At 35.9% G+C, this 14,996-nt stretch overlaps 1 protein-coding gene across 1 annotated transcript in view; it reads left to right on the forward strand.

The window, feature by feature from the left end:
• Positions 1 to 14,996, forward strand: part of GALNTL6 (polypeptide N-acetylgalactosaminyltransferase like 6) — a 1,261,291-nt gene that overhangs the window by 443,650 nt on the left and 802,645 nt on the right. Inside the window, exon 3 of the mRNA XM_032298886.1 lies at positions 8,771 to 8,879. Within this exon, the coding sequence (XP_032154777.1) occupies positions 8,771 to 8,879 (109 nt within the window). The remainder of the gene's footprint in view (positions 1 to 8,770; positions 8,880 to 14,996) is intronic.

Genomic DNA, 14,996 nt, shown 5'->3' on the forward strand with positions numbered 1-14,996 from the left:
CATGGAACCTTGATTCTCACTGTGGCTTGACAACCTTGTATTCAACTGTTTCTAATCACTGAGAACATACCATTCACACTGCAGTCTTCCATGGGTGGGGAGTACAGAGGATGGCCCTCAGAAATCGCTCTTTTGTCTGTGTTGAAGAGACAAGCCTGAAGAGTCTAACTGCCCCTTATTAAAAACTGTCAATCTTTATCTTTTCACCTTTAACCTGACACCCAGATACATATAAAATGTCCCCAATTTTAACACATTTTGAAAATTCATGCCATGAAAAATAATTCCTTCCCAGTAGTTCCCAGCAAATTACCAAAAGTTTATGTGAATTCTAATATCTGCTTCCTTTTTTTTTTTCTACCATTCAACATTTTTTTTTTTAAATTGTACTTTAGGTTCTGGGATACAAGTGTAAATCGTTGCAGGGTTGTTGCATAGGTAATTACATGGAAGGTGGTTTGCTGCTTCCATCCCCTCCATCACCTATATCTGGCATTTCTCCTCATGTTATCCCTTTCCAACTTCCCCACCCCCGACTGTCCCTCCCCTACCCCCCCCAACAGACCCCATTGTGTGATGCTCCCCTCCCTGTGTCCATGTGTTCTCAATGTTCAACACTCACCTATGAGTGAGAATATGTGGTGTTTGATTTTCTGTTCTTGTATTAGTTTGCTGAGAATGATGGTTTGCAGATTCATCCACATCCCTACAAAGGACACAAACTCATTGTTTCTTATGGCTGCATAGTATTTCCTGGTGTATATGTGCCACATTTTCCTTGTCCAGTCTATTATTGATGGGCATTTGAGTTGGTTCCAGGTCTTTATTATTGTAAACAGTACCTCAGCGAACATACATGTACATGTGTCTTTTTAATAAAATGATTTATAATCCTTTGGGTATATACCCAGTAATGGGATTACTGGGTCAAATGGAATTTCTATTTCTAGATCCTTGAGGTATTGCCACACTGTTTTCCACAATGTTTGAACTAATTTACACTCCCACCAACTGTGTAAGCGTGTTCATATTTCTCCACATCCTCTTCAGCACCTGTTGTCTCCAGATTTTTTTGATGATCATCATTCTAACTGGTGTGAGATGGTATCTCAATGTGGTTTTGATTTGCATTTCCCTAATGATCAGTGATGATGAGCACTTTTTATGTTTGTTGGCCTCGTATGTCTTCTTTTGAAAAGTATGTGTTCAAATCCTTCGCCCACTTTTGAATGTGGTTGTTTTTTCTTGTAAATCTGTTTTAGTTCTTTGTAGATGCTGGATATTAGCTCTTTGTCAGATGGGTAGATTGCAAAAATTTTTTCCCATTCCATTACCTGCCAGTTCACTCTAATGATTGTTTATTTTGCTATACAGAAGCTCTCGAATTTAATTAGATCCCATTTGTCTATTTTGGCTGTTGTTGCCAATGCTTTTGGTGTTTTAGTCATGAAGTCCTTTTCTATGCCTATGTCCTGAATGGTTTTGCCTAGGCTTTCTTCTAGGGTTTTTTATGGTGTTAGGTTTTACTTTTAAGTCTTTAATCTATCTGGAGTTAATTTTAGTGTAAAGCATCAGGAAGGGATCCAGCTTCTGCTCTCTGCCCATGGCTAACCAGTTTTCCCAATACCATTTATTAAACAGGGAATCCTTTCCCCATTGCTTGTTTTTGTGAAGTTTGTCAAAGATCAGATGGTTGTAGATGTGTGGCATTGCCTCCAAGGTCTCTGTTCTGTTCCATTGGTCTGTATGTCTGTTTTGGTCCCAGTACCATGATGTTTTGGTTACTGTAGACTTGTAGTATAGTTTGAAGTCAGGTAATGTGTTGCCTCCAGCTTTGTTATTTTTGTTTAGGATTGTCTTGGCTATTCAGGCTCTCTTTTGGTTCTATATGAAGTTTAAGGTGGTTTTTCCAGTTCTGTGAAGAAGGTCATTGGTAGCTTGATAGGGATAGTGTTGAATCTATAAATTACTTTGGGCAGTATGGACATTTTCACGATACTGATTCTTCCTAACCATAGGCATGGAATGTTTTTTCCATCTGTGTATGTCCTCTCTTATTTCCTTGAGCAGTGGTTTGTAGTTCTGCTTGAAGAGGTCCTTTACATCCCTTGTTAGCTGTATTCCTAGGTATTTTATTCTCTTTGTAGCTATTGTCAATTGGAGTTCGCTCTTATTTGGCTCTCTGTTAGTCTGTTATTAGTGTATAGGAATGGCTGTGATTTTTCACATTGATTTTTTTATGCTGATGCTTTGCTGAAGTTGATTATCAGTTTAAGCATATTTTGGGCTGAGATGATGGGGTCTTCTAAATATACAATCATGTTGTCTGCAATAGAGTCAATTTAACTTCCTCCTTTCCTAATTGAATACCCTTTATTTCCATTTCTTGCCTGATTTCTCTGGCTAAAACTCCCAATACTATATTGAATAGGAGTGGTGAGAGAGGGCTTCCTTGCCTAGTGCCAGATTTCAAAGGGAATGCTTCCAGTTTTTGCCCATTCAGTATGATATTGACTGTGGGTTTGTTGTAAATAGCTTTTATTATTTGAGATACATTCCATCAATACCTAGTTTACTGAGAGTTTTTGCCATAAGGGCTGTTGAATTTTGTCTAAGGCCTTCTCTGATCTGTTGAGATAATCATGTGGTTTTTATCTTTGCTTCTGTTTATTTGGTGGATTATGTTTATGGACTTGCATATGTTGAACCAGCCTTGCATCCCCAGGAAGAAGCCTACTTGATCGTGATGGATAAGCTTTTTGATGTGCTGTTGCAATTGGTTTGCCAGTATTTTACTGAAGACTTTTGCATCTGTGTTCATCATGCTGAAGTTTTCTTTTCTTGCTGAGTCTCTGCTGGGTTTTGGTATCACGATTATATTGGTCTCATAAAATGATTTTGGAAGGATTCCCTCTTGGTATTACTTGGAATAGTTTCAAAATGAGTGGTACCAGCTCCTCTTTGTACGTCTGGTAGAATTCAGCTGTGAATCCATCTGGACCTGGATTTTCTTTGGTTGGTAGGCTATTAATTGCTGCCTCAACTTCAGCCCTTATTATTGGTCAATTCAGGGTTTCGACTTCTTCCTGGTTTAGGCTTGCGTGGGTGCAAGTGTTCAGAAATTTATCAATTTTTTTCAGATTTACTGGTTTATCTGCATAGAATTGTTTATAGTAATCTCTGATGGTAGTTTGTATTTCTGTGGAATTGCTGGTGATATCTCCTTTGTGGTTTTTTTATTGTGTCTATTTGATCATTCTCTCTTTTGCTTTTTGTTAATCTGGCTAGTGGTTTGTCTATTTTGTTAATCTTTTCAAAAAACCAGCTCCTGGACTTATTGACTTTTTGAAGGGTTTTTGTGTCTCTGTCTCCTTCAGTTCTGCTCTGATCTTAGTTACTTTTTGTCTTCTGCTAGCTTTTGTGTTTTTTTGATCTTGCTCCTCTAGCTCCTTCAATTTTGAAGATAGGGTGTCAATTTTTTATCTTTCCTTGCTTCTCATTTGGGCATTTATTGCTATAAATTTCCCTCTAGACAGTGCTTTAAATGTGTCCCAGAGATTCTGGTACATTGTGTATTTGTTCTCATTGGTTTCAAAGAACATCTTTATTTCTGCCTTCATTTCATTGTTTATCCAGTTGACATTCAGGAGCCAGTTGTTTATTTTCCATGAAGTTGTGTGGTTCTGAGTGAATTTCTCAATCATGAGTTCTAATTTGATTGCACTGTGGTCTGAGAGACTGTTTGTTATGATTTCTGTTCTTTTGCCTTTGCTGAGGAGTGGTTTACTTCCAACTATGTGGTCAATTTTAGAGTAGGTGTGATGTGGTGCTGAGAAGAATGTATATTCTGTGAATTTGGGGTGGAGAAGTATGTGGATGTCTATTAGGTCCTCTTGGTTCAGATCCGATTGCAAGTCCTGGATATCCTTGTTAATTTTCTGTCTCATTGATTTGTCTAACAGTGAAAGTGGAGTGGTAAAGTCTCCCACTATTATTGTGTGGGAGTCTAAGTCTCTTTTTCGGTCATTAAGAACTTACTTTATGTATCTGGGTGCTCCTGTATTGGGTGTGTATATATTTAGGATCATTAGCTCTTCTTGTTGCATTGATTCTTTTACCATTATGTAATGCCCTTCTTTGTCTCTTTCGATTTTTGTTGGTTTAAAGTCCACTTTATCAGAGACTAGGATTGCAACTCCTGACTTTTTTGCTCTCCATTTGCTTGATAAATCTTCTTCTATCCATTTATTTTGAGCCTATGTGTGTCCTTGCACATGAGATGGGTTTTCTGAATATAGCACACTGATGGTACTTGACTTTATTTCCAACTTGCCAGTCTGTGTCTTTTGATTGGGGCATTTAGCCCATTTACATTTAAGGTTAATATTGCTAGCTGGCAAAACAACCAGCTAGCATCAGTTTGATCCTGCCATTTTGATGATAGCTGGTTGTTTTGCTCATTAGTTGACACAGTATCTTCATTGTGTCAGTGGTCTTTACCATTTGGTACATTTTTGGAGTGACTGGTACTGGTTATTCCTTTCCATGTTTAGAGGTTCTTTCAGTAGCTTTTGTAAGGCAGTCCTGGTGCTGACAAAATCTCTCAGCATTTGCTTGTCTGTAAAGGATTTTATTTCTCTTTCACTTATAAAGTTTAGTTTGGCTGGATATGAAATTCTAGGAAAGTTATTTTCTTTAAGGATGTTGAATATTGACCCCCACTCTCTTCTGGCTTGTAGGGTTTCTGCCAAGAGATCTGCTGTGAGTCTGATGGGCTTCCCTTTGTGGCTAATCCAACCTTTCTCTCTGGCTGCCCTTAGCATTTTTTCTTTCATTTCAACCCTGGTGAATATGACGATCATGTGCCTTGGGGTTGCTCTTCTTGAGGAATATCTTTGTGGTGTTCTCTGTATTTCCTGGACTTGAATGGTGGTCTGCCTTGATAGTTTGGGGAAGTTCTCCTGGATAATATCCTGAAGAGTGTTTTACAACTTGGATTCGTTCTCCCTGTCACATTCAGGTACACCGATCTAGTGTAGATTAGGTCTTTTCACATAATCCCATATTTCTTGGAGGCTTTGTTCATTTCTTTCACTCTGTTTTCTCTAATCTTGCCTTCTCATTTTATTTCACTGAGTTGATCTTCAACCTCTGATATCCTTTCTCCTGCTTAGTTGATTCAGCTATTGAAACTTGTGTATGCTTTGCAAAGTTCTTGTTTTGTGTTTTTCAGCTCCATCAAGTTTTTTATGTTCTTCTCTAAGCTGGTTATTCTAGTTAGCATTTCATCTAACCTTTTTTCTAGGTTCTTAGTTTCTTTGTATTGTATTAGAACATGTTCTTTTAGCTCAGAGAAGTTTGTTATTACCCACCTTCTGAAGCCTGCTTCTGTCAACTCTTCAAATTAATTCTCCATCCAGCTTTGTCCCCTTGCTGGTGAGGAGTTGTGATCCCTTGAGGGAGGAAAGCTGTTCTGGTTTTTGATGTTTTCACCCTTTTTGCGCTGGTTTCATCCCATCATTGTGGATTTATCTACCTGTGGTCTTTGTAGTTGGTGACTTTCAGATGGGGATCTCTGAGTGGACGTCCTTTTTGTTGATGCTGAAGCTATTTCTTTCTGTTTTTTAGTTTTCCTTCTGACAGTCATGCCCCTCTGCTGTAGGACTGCTGGAGGTCCACTCCAGACCCTGCTTGCCTGGGAATCACCCTTGAGGGCTGCAGAACAGCAAGGGTTGATGCCAGTTTCTTCTTCTCTTATCTTTGTCCCAGAAGGGTACCCGCCAGATGCTGGAGCTCTCCTTTATGAGGTGACTCTTCAGATATATGGAGGCCTGGGAGCTGCTTGAGGTGACAGTCTGTCCCTTATAGAAGCTCAAGTGCTGAGTTGTGATCCCCATTGTTCTGTTCAGAGCTGCTGGGCAGATATGTTTAAGTCTGCTGCAGTGCAACTCATAATCACCTTTTTTTCCCAGGTGCTCTGTCCTGGGAAGGTGAGGCTTTATTTATAAATTCCTGATGTGCTGCTGCCTTGTTTCAGAGCTGCCCTGCCCAGCAAGGAGGTAATCTAGTCATAGTCTGCCAGCAGAGGCATTGCAGAGCTGCTGACAGCCCTGCCCAGTTGCTGTGTGAACTTCCTTGCAGTTTTGTTTATAGAGGTACAGTTAGAACTGCCTCAGTAGTAGTGGACTGCCTCAGTAATGGCGGATGCCTTTCCTCCTACAGAGCTCAACTGCCTGGGTCCAGCTGTGCTTGCTGTGAAATTCTCAAGTCAGAGTGTTTCAAATTGCTGGTCTTTGTGGGGGTGGGACCCGCCGAGCCAGATCACCTAGCTCCCTGCTTTCAGTCCCCTCTTTTTCAGGTGAATGTGCAGCTCTGTCTCCCAGGCCTTCCAGGTGATAGTTGAGACAGCTGCCCAGAGTTGTGTGAGTTTTTGTGTGGAAACCCACACCGACTGAAACAGCCGTGTTGGAAACTCTTGGGGCTTTTTGGCCCAGGAATCTCCTGGTCTGTGGGCAGCGAAAACTGTGGGAGAGGTGCAGTATTTGAACCGAAGTGCTGGAGTGGATGGAAAAGCCCCAGATGGCCTCCACTGGGTAGGGAGGAGGGTACTCTGGGGATTGCACTTCCCAGGTGAGGCAGTGCCTCACCTTGCCTCGGCTGACCCTTCCTGGGCTACACCCACTGTGCCACCAGTCCCATTGAGATGCAGGTACTTCATTTGGAAATGCAGAGATAACTCACCCTCTGCACAGCTCTCACTGGGAACTGCACTCCAGAGCTGTTCCTATTAGGCCATCTTGCTCTATCTGCTTTCTTGATGTATCTGATGCTTTATTGTCATTTTAATTTAGCTTCTGGAGAGAGTAAACTTTAACTTGTGTGTTCAATTAACTTTTGTTCAATCTGCATTATATTGTCACTTATTAAGAATTCTCTATCTTTTATTTCAAAATAAGGAATATAGAGAATCCCCGATAACCAGAGAGAGCCTGCACACTGGAATTTACGCAAGAAAACCTCCATTTTTCATGTCAAAATTTATTTTAAAATCATCTAATTTAATATGAAAGTTATATTTGTAAATTAGTATTATCCAAATCAGTATAGGAGATTTTCATTAGTGCTCAGTACTTATCACTGTAAATGCATGGCTGAGACAAAACATGGGTTACATATTTCATGTTCATTTTATTCTTTAATGCTTTCTATGCATAGATGAGTCTTAAAATTTCTAATTACAAGGTGAACATCAATTTGAAAAAAATGCTTGGCTTTTTAAAATGTTTGCTATATATCCCCAAAACTGTACTTTTCCTTTTTATTCTACTTTTCTATGTCATTTTCTATTTACTTTTCCATAACTTGTGTTTCATCTTCCTTTTGAAAATTATTACTCCTAATATTTTATATAGACTCACCATAATCTTTGTATGTTTGTCCCTCTTTTTTTCTGAACTCACCACTATCATAAGCAACAATTTTTTGAACTATGTAGATTATAGTCACCTGATAGGGAAAATCTCTCTGATTTTAACTATCTTTTTTTAAAAAAAGAATATTATGCCCCATTTGTATCTTTTCAAAACAAGTATATCTTTTATAAGCTGTGAAGATGGGCTAAAGGTAGATAATTTTTCGTAAGCACAATGGCTGCATTATTTAAAGCTAAGAAGTAAGACATTTTATGTCTTGAAAAGGCTCTTAGAATAAAATTACCTCACTGAAATTAGCCATCTTTTGGCTAAATTGACTTTCTTTTTGCTTTCAAGAATTTTATTTTCTTTCATTCAGCAGATGTATTACTTATTTCCAAAACAGAACAAAAGAAAAAATAGTATATAAATGTGAAAACATTTATTTTATATTATTTTGACTAAAAGACTGTGAAGATAAATTTTATTCAAAATGATTATTGTTTCTTATTACCAAAAGTAAACACCATAAAGAAGAAGTAGCTTCAGCAATGTACACAGATATAATTTTCAAGTTGACATTACAACATATCGGACTTTGGAAAAGCATAAACTATAATTTTGTGACTACAGTTGATGAATGGGTGATAATTTCAACTATAAGTGTAAACATGCACTATGTTTCCAGAAATCTAGATGAGAGAGACTATTGAATAGTTTTTAAGATTACAATTTTGGTTTTAACAGAACTTGTCCAAGTCCTGGCTCTGACACTGTGATTTACTTCAGGTTATTTTAGTTTTCTGAGCCTCAGTTTACTTGGCAGAAAAATGGGGATTTACAACCCAAGGCTATGATAAAGATTAAACATACCTATACACGTAGTATTTAACATAGAATCTGGCACATAGTGAGCATTCAATGAATGGTTGCCAATGTTACTACAAAGCCGTTTAGATATGTTTGATCAAAATGAATAAAACTGTACCAATCACAAGCAAAATTAATTCAATGTACACCAGGATTGGTAGTTACCAATATTTCCACTTTGGGCAAATAAAAACAGCTAGGCATTTATGCTTACAGGTAAGACACTAAATGTTAATGTCTCCGGATGAAATAAAATTGGAAATGGTAGGTGGTGCAGGAGAGACATGCTCTCATTTTAAAGGTTAAAAAAGCGGATTTAAAATGTGTATACATCTGGTCACTAGAAATAGCTTTCTTTTCACTATACTCAGAGGATTCACTTATTCAACAGATATTCTTTGATTGCCTATTATGTGCCCGACTGTGTTTACCTACCATGCAAAAGGAAATACCTTCTTTTTATGCTTGAATACTTTCCTTTTCCACAGACATTTCCACTGGGCCTGGGAGATGGGCAATTCTATTCATGGACAGATGGTTTGAGAAGAAAGGACTGGCATGACTATGAAAGCATTCAGAAAGAGGCTATGCGCTCAGGTATGAAGCCCAGTGTACGCCAAAGTGCTACTTCACTCACAGCAGTGTCTCATTTGTCACGTAAAGGATCTCTAATTAGTATTTCCTCTGCACACAGTAAAGTATGTTTCATGGGGATATTGGAGGTGAATACTGGACAGAACCTAAATGATTTCAAATTTCAGAGAGAGAACAGATAATGAATAGTCCCTCTAATATTAGCTGCAGTAAAACTTATTAAAATGTAAGAAATATATAGTACTATATATTCCCAAACTGCTTAATAATTTCTAGGGGTATCCTGGGATTTATCAACTAGACTTGACCTAATAGATATGTATCTTGAGCAAGATTCACTCATTAGAGCTGAAGTGTATCTAACTGGTGATGCAAAGTATTTAATTTCTGCCAATGTTTCTAGACACTGGCAGGATGTACAGCAAGCCAGCAGGTCAAGCAGCTGGGGATCTAAGGTTGGAAAAGCAATCAGGAAGTTAAATGGAATCAAGTAGGTCTGTTCATGTGTAGCAGAGTTCCAGTCTTGTGCTAGACTTAAAGAACAAAATGGCAGGAAGGGCATATAAGTAGGAATTCAGAAAGTAGAAATTCAGTGAAATTGAGTAACTCATGACAGGAAGCCCATATTCTATTATTAAGCCCAAAAAGTTGTTTTCACTGTGAGGATGTCACAGAAATAGAGCAGCTACAGTTTGGTAAAGAAATCTCAGAAGCCCGGAGACACTTCATTCCGGATCAATTCAGCAGCAGGGTTGTTACTAGCCATGGTGTGAGGTCCTCTTGCTCAATTTACCCCATAACTCACTCCTGCAAGGTAACTAGAGTTAGTAACAAAATTGTTCTCGGCTGTGTCAGGTATGGCTCTGTGTCAGGTATGGCTGACTTAATTACAGTCTTTTATTTTTCCATTTCTTTTCTTCAAATAAAAGCCTGCCCCACGCCTCACCCCCAACTTCATTAAAGCAGCTTATTCCAAAGATGTTCCCTGTTTTCAGAGAATGAACTTCTTCCAGGTTCTATCATCTTTCCACCTTGGCAGTTACCCCATGAACAGTTATGAAAGTGAGTTCCTTACCAGCATCCTCATTTTTCTCATACTTTCTTTTCCCTCTATTTGCTTGATTAACTCTTTATTATTCTAACCACTTGTTTCTCCTTATGACCCCACGATGCTAAAGTTTTTTGGAAATGTTTTCATAATTTTACCTACTGAGTCTTCCACAAGTTGATAATAAAATAGCCCAAATGTATTGAATGGATGTTTTGTACTAAGTGCTTAACATATGTATTTTATTTAAACCTCAGAAGAACTCCAATAGATATTATTATCCCAAATTAAAATAAAATTGAGTTCCTACAAATTTATTAATTTTATCCAAGTTCAAGCAGCTAATAATTTGGATTAAAAACCAGGTCTTATTGTGGTCCATTATACCCCACTGTCAAATATAATATTTGGTATGGAGTAATGGCAAGGACACAGCAGAAGAAAGACACAGCTAGGCTCAAATCCTAGCATTTTCATACATAAGCTGTGGCAAATCAATTTCTGTTTCTGATATTCTACTCTGTAGAATTTCTTTAAGGATTAAAGATAATATACCTACAGTCATTGTCCAATTATTTGAACATATTGGAAACTCAACTAATTATAACTGTAATTATTAATCCATCTAAGTTACTTTTACGTGAATTGGTGTGCCTATCCTTTTCTTGTACCAATGAGTTTTGAATACAAAATCCAGTGCTTCACATTTATATCTGCTCCATACCACCCTTTCCACCTCCTGAGTAAATTTGCCTTTTCTATCTTCATCTTTGCTTGGACCAAGGGAAAGTTGATCTGCAAAAGACATTGGTAATATCACAGATTTTTAACTACAAATTCTTTGTGTAATTTAAAAGCTTTTAAATGCTAGATTTTTTTTTATTCACTGGAGGATAGATGATAAATTCATATGCTAAATTTTATTTTTATACAATGAAATATAAATAAAAGTATATTAAAACACACGTGTGTGTACACACACATTCAGGTACAGAGCTGAAATCAAATATCTGTGTACTTCATATACAGGCCAGGAAAACGGATTATTTCTGCAATTGTGTCCCTTCCACGACTTTAATTTTGTATTTACTCTCTTATTTTTCTCTGTAGTTTTTACTGCCAATGTATTTATCCTGAATAAAATACTGTTAAGTTTTGCCAGTGTTTGAACTTTATCTAAGAATTTCATCTTATTGCGTGACTTTCTTCTTTCACTAAAAAATATTTTTGAGATTCATCTAGGTCAACGTGTACAATGGTAGTTGGTTCATTTTTACTGTTGTTTAATTTTCTGTAACATTCTCCTTTTGGTTGGCCTTTGAATAGTATTAGTTGTTGTGTATAATTCTTCTACAAGTATTCTTGTGCATGGTTCTAGGGTAGAGAGAATATTTTATTAAAGTACATATTTAATAGTAAATTTGTATGTCCAGAGAATGCACAGTTGAACTTCATTAGGCCATGACAAACCGCCAAAATTGATAACACCAGTTTCATTTCGATCAATAATGGATGGAATTCTCACTGTGGTAGCAGTACATCATTGTGGATATTTGAAATTGTCTGACTTTTTCCCCCAATTTGGTGATATGAAATAGTCTCTCACTGTCATTTAGATTTGCATTTTATTAGTATAAAAACATTAAAATGTACTTGATATCTTTTTATGCTTTTGGGCCATTTGTTCTTTATTTTTTGGTAAAAGTCCTATTCATTTCTATTTCCACCTTTTAATTTTTTTTCTCTTCTTCATTGATCCATATAGTGCTCTTAATTTATTTTGAATGATAACCTTTGGTGGTTGCATAACGTGACAAAAACTTATCCTACATCTTGTAGACAGTTTAAAAAAAATCTATGTATGGATTAATGAATAGTTTTCAATTTTAAGGTAGCTAAATTTAGCAGTTATTTTTTAAAAATAGATCATACTGATGTTCTGCACTGTCTTTTAAAAGCTTGATAATTTTGGCTGGGTGCAGTGTCTTACACCTGTAATCTCAGCATACTGGGAGGCAGTGGAGGGAGAATCACTTGAGCCCAGGAGTTTGAGAGCAGCCTGGGCAACAAAGTGAGACCTCATCTCTACAAAAAAAAAAAAAAAAAAAAAAGAAAATTAGCCAGGGGTGGTGGCGTGTACCTGTGGTCTCAGCTACGTTGAAGGCTGAGGCAGGAGGATCACTTGAGCCTGGGAATTCAAGGCTGCAGTGAGTTATCCAGCCTGGGCTGGAGTCCCTATATCTAAATAAATAAATAAGCTTCATAATTTTTCATTCTGCATTTGGGGCTTAAATTCACCTAGTCTTCATTTTTATATAATGTGAGGTAGGGATCCAATATTTATTTAGTGTTTATTCACTTAACCAATTCTCAGCAACATTTATTAAGAAATTTGTCTTTTCCTTCATTGCTCTGAACTATTGATTCTATTATAAATTAAGTTTCCATATTTGTGTGTTCTTTCTGGGTTCTCAATCCTGTTCTGTGAGTAAAAATTCCTGTGCTAATACCATAATAGCTAATGTACTATATCTTTATTGCAATGATTAATATCTGGTACAGGTCACCAAAAAGGAGCTACATTCTTGCCTTTCTTTTTGTTGCCATTCTTACATTGTACTCTTCCTTAAAATTTTATGTTTGTTTTAAATTTCATTAACAGACACAGATATGCACAAAAAAATGGGAATTTTTGAACTGCATTGAGCCTATGGATAAAGTAGGGGATAATTGATATTTTCCAATATAGAATAGTCTATTTTATGGTACATCATTATATTTATTTGCTACTTTTTTTTAATTATATTTAGGGATGGCTTTGTAATTTTGTTCTCAGATTATGTTTAATATTAATCCTAGAAAACTAATAGTATATTGATTTTTTTCACATGATTATATTGAAATTCCTCATTGTTTATAGTTTAATAAAGAAATGTTAATATTCAACATTTATAAGACTTTAGAAAATGTTCTAAGGTTTTCTATTAATTCAAATCATTTACTAATAGTTTATTTTGGATTTTCAGTATATAGACACTCATATTTGCTGGTAATGACAGTGATTTTAAAAATGTTTTATTCTATTCTAGATCTTCTAATTTTAGTTTTAGTTTTCTCCTATTATTATAACTGCTGAGAGCTGCAGTGTAACATTGAATAGTGGGTAATAATGGCTACTCTTGGCATTTTTATGATTCTCAAAATATTAATTTAAATGCTCATTTTGAGATTTTATCGGCTTGCATATTGTTAGATCAATTTATCTAATGTAAATACATTTCATCATGTTTACTAACAATACAAATACACTATGCATTTTAAAAAATACACTTACTTTACTTCTGAATCTGTTTTGATGAGAGTTTGTGACTTTCTTTTAACCTGAAGGAGTGCTGATTTTATTAAAATATTTTTGTTCATTTGCATTTCTTAAGAGAGATAAGATAAAATTTCTCCTTTAATCTGTTATTTGGGTAAATTAAATCTATTGCTTTTCTAATGAAAACCAAATTTGTTATTCTGGGCTAAATCTGCCTTTTTATTGATAACTATATTTGATTTGTTAATATTTTATTTGGCATTTTCAAATCTTTATGAATTAATATTGGTCAAAATTTTTCTATTCTTATGAAGTCTTTGTCAAGTTTTGGTAACAGTATAATGACTGCTTCATAAAATGACTTGTTTAATACTTGCTAGTTTTTATACATCATAATTGTTGTATACTAAAATTATTTCTTTAGTGATCATTATGGATTTCTTTGTGGATAAAGCTCTGTTGACCTGAATTTTTTTGGAGCATAAATTTTTAACCACTTGGCTAATATTTTATGTAGTTAAAATAGTAGTTGATTATCTGTTTCTTCTGGAATGAATGATATTCTTCTAGTAATTTGTTATTATTATATCTAAATATTTATGTATATTAACACCAATTTATTCACATATTCTTATGTCCTCATAGGATTTTTGTGCCTGCAATGCTTAAATTTATATTACTTTTTCTAATATGACTAGCTTTTTTGCTTTCTTAATCTGTTTATACAAAAATTTGTCACTTTTTTTTATTTTTTTTTTTTTTTTTTTATTTTTATTTTTTTAGATGGAGTCTTCCTTTGTTGCCTGGGCTGGAGTGGAGTGGTGTGATCTCAGCTCACTGCAACCTCTATCTCCTGGGTTCAAGTGATTCTCTGGCCTCAGCCTGCGGTTAATTTTTGTATTTTTAGTAGAGATGGGTTTCACCATGTTGGCCAGGCTAGTCTCAAACTTCAGGTGATCCATCCACCTTGGCCTACTAAAGTGCTGGGATTACAGGCATGAGCCACTGCATCTGGCCAAAAATTTGCCACTTTTATGAATCATTTCAAAGGCCAGTTTTTGACTCTGCTCACCTATTTTACTTTTCTCTAAATTATTTCTAACTTTTAAAAAATTTTTTTTCACTAACTTATTTTTTATTTTTAAAATTTCAACTTTTATTTTAGATTCAGGGGATACGTGTACAGTTTTGTTTCAAGGGTATATTGCAGGATGCTGAGGTCTGTCACTCAGGTAATGAACATAGTACCCAGTAGGCAGTTTTCAACACTTGCCTCCTTCACTCCCCCTGCCTTGTAGTTCCCAGTGTCTACTGTTTTCCTCTTTTTGTCCAAGTGTGCCCAGTGTTAACACAAAATGGGCTAATTCCCACTTAGAATTAAGACAATGTGATATGTCGTTTTCTGTTTCTGAGTTAATTTGCGCAGACAATGTCCTCTGAATGTATCCATGTTGCTGCAAAGGGCATTATTTCATTCATTTATATGGCTGCATAGTACTTCATGGTATATTTAAAAATAAATTTATACCTCCTAGTTTTAGTCAATTTTCTATTGTAGAATAAGCATTTGGGAAACAAAATTCCCCTCTAAATATTACTTTAACTACATTGCACTGCTCTGTGATCCAATGATTCATATTTATTTGCTTTTCTTTCAATATGTTTTAAAATATCTAGCCCACCTTAACAACCACTAAAATTATCTTAAAGTAAGAAAATCCAGAAACTCCTTGCCAATGAAACCTCACTTATC

Source organism: Sapajus apella, unplaced genomic scaffold, assembly GCF_009761245.1.
Source record: "Sapajus apella isolate SASKATOON/1434 unplaced genomic scaffold, GSC_monkey_1.0 scaffold39, whole genome shotgun sequence".
Classification (NCBI taxonomy): Eukaryota; Metazoa; Chordata; class Mammalia; order Primates; family Cebidae; genus Sapajus; species Sapajus apella.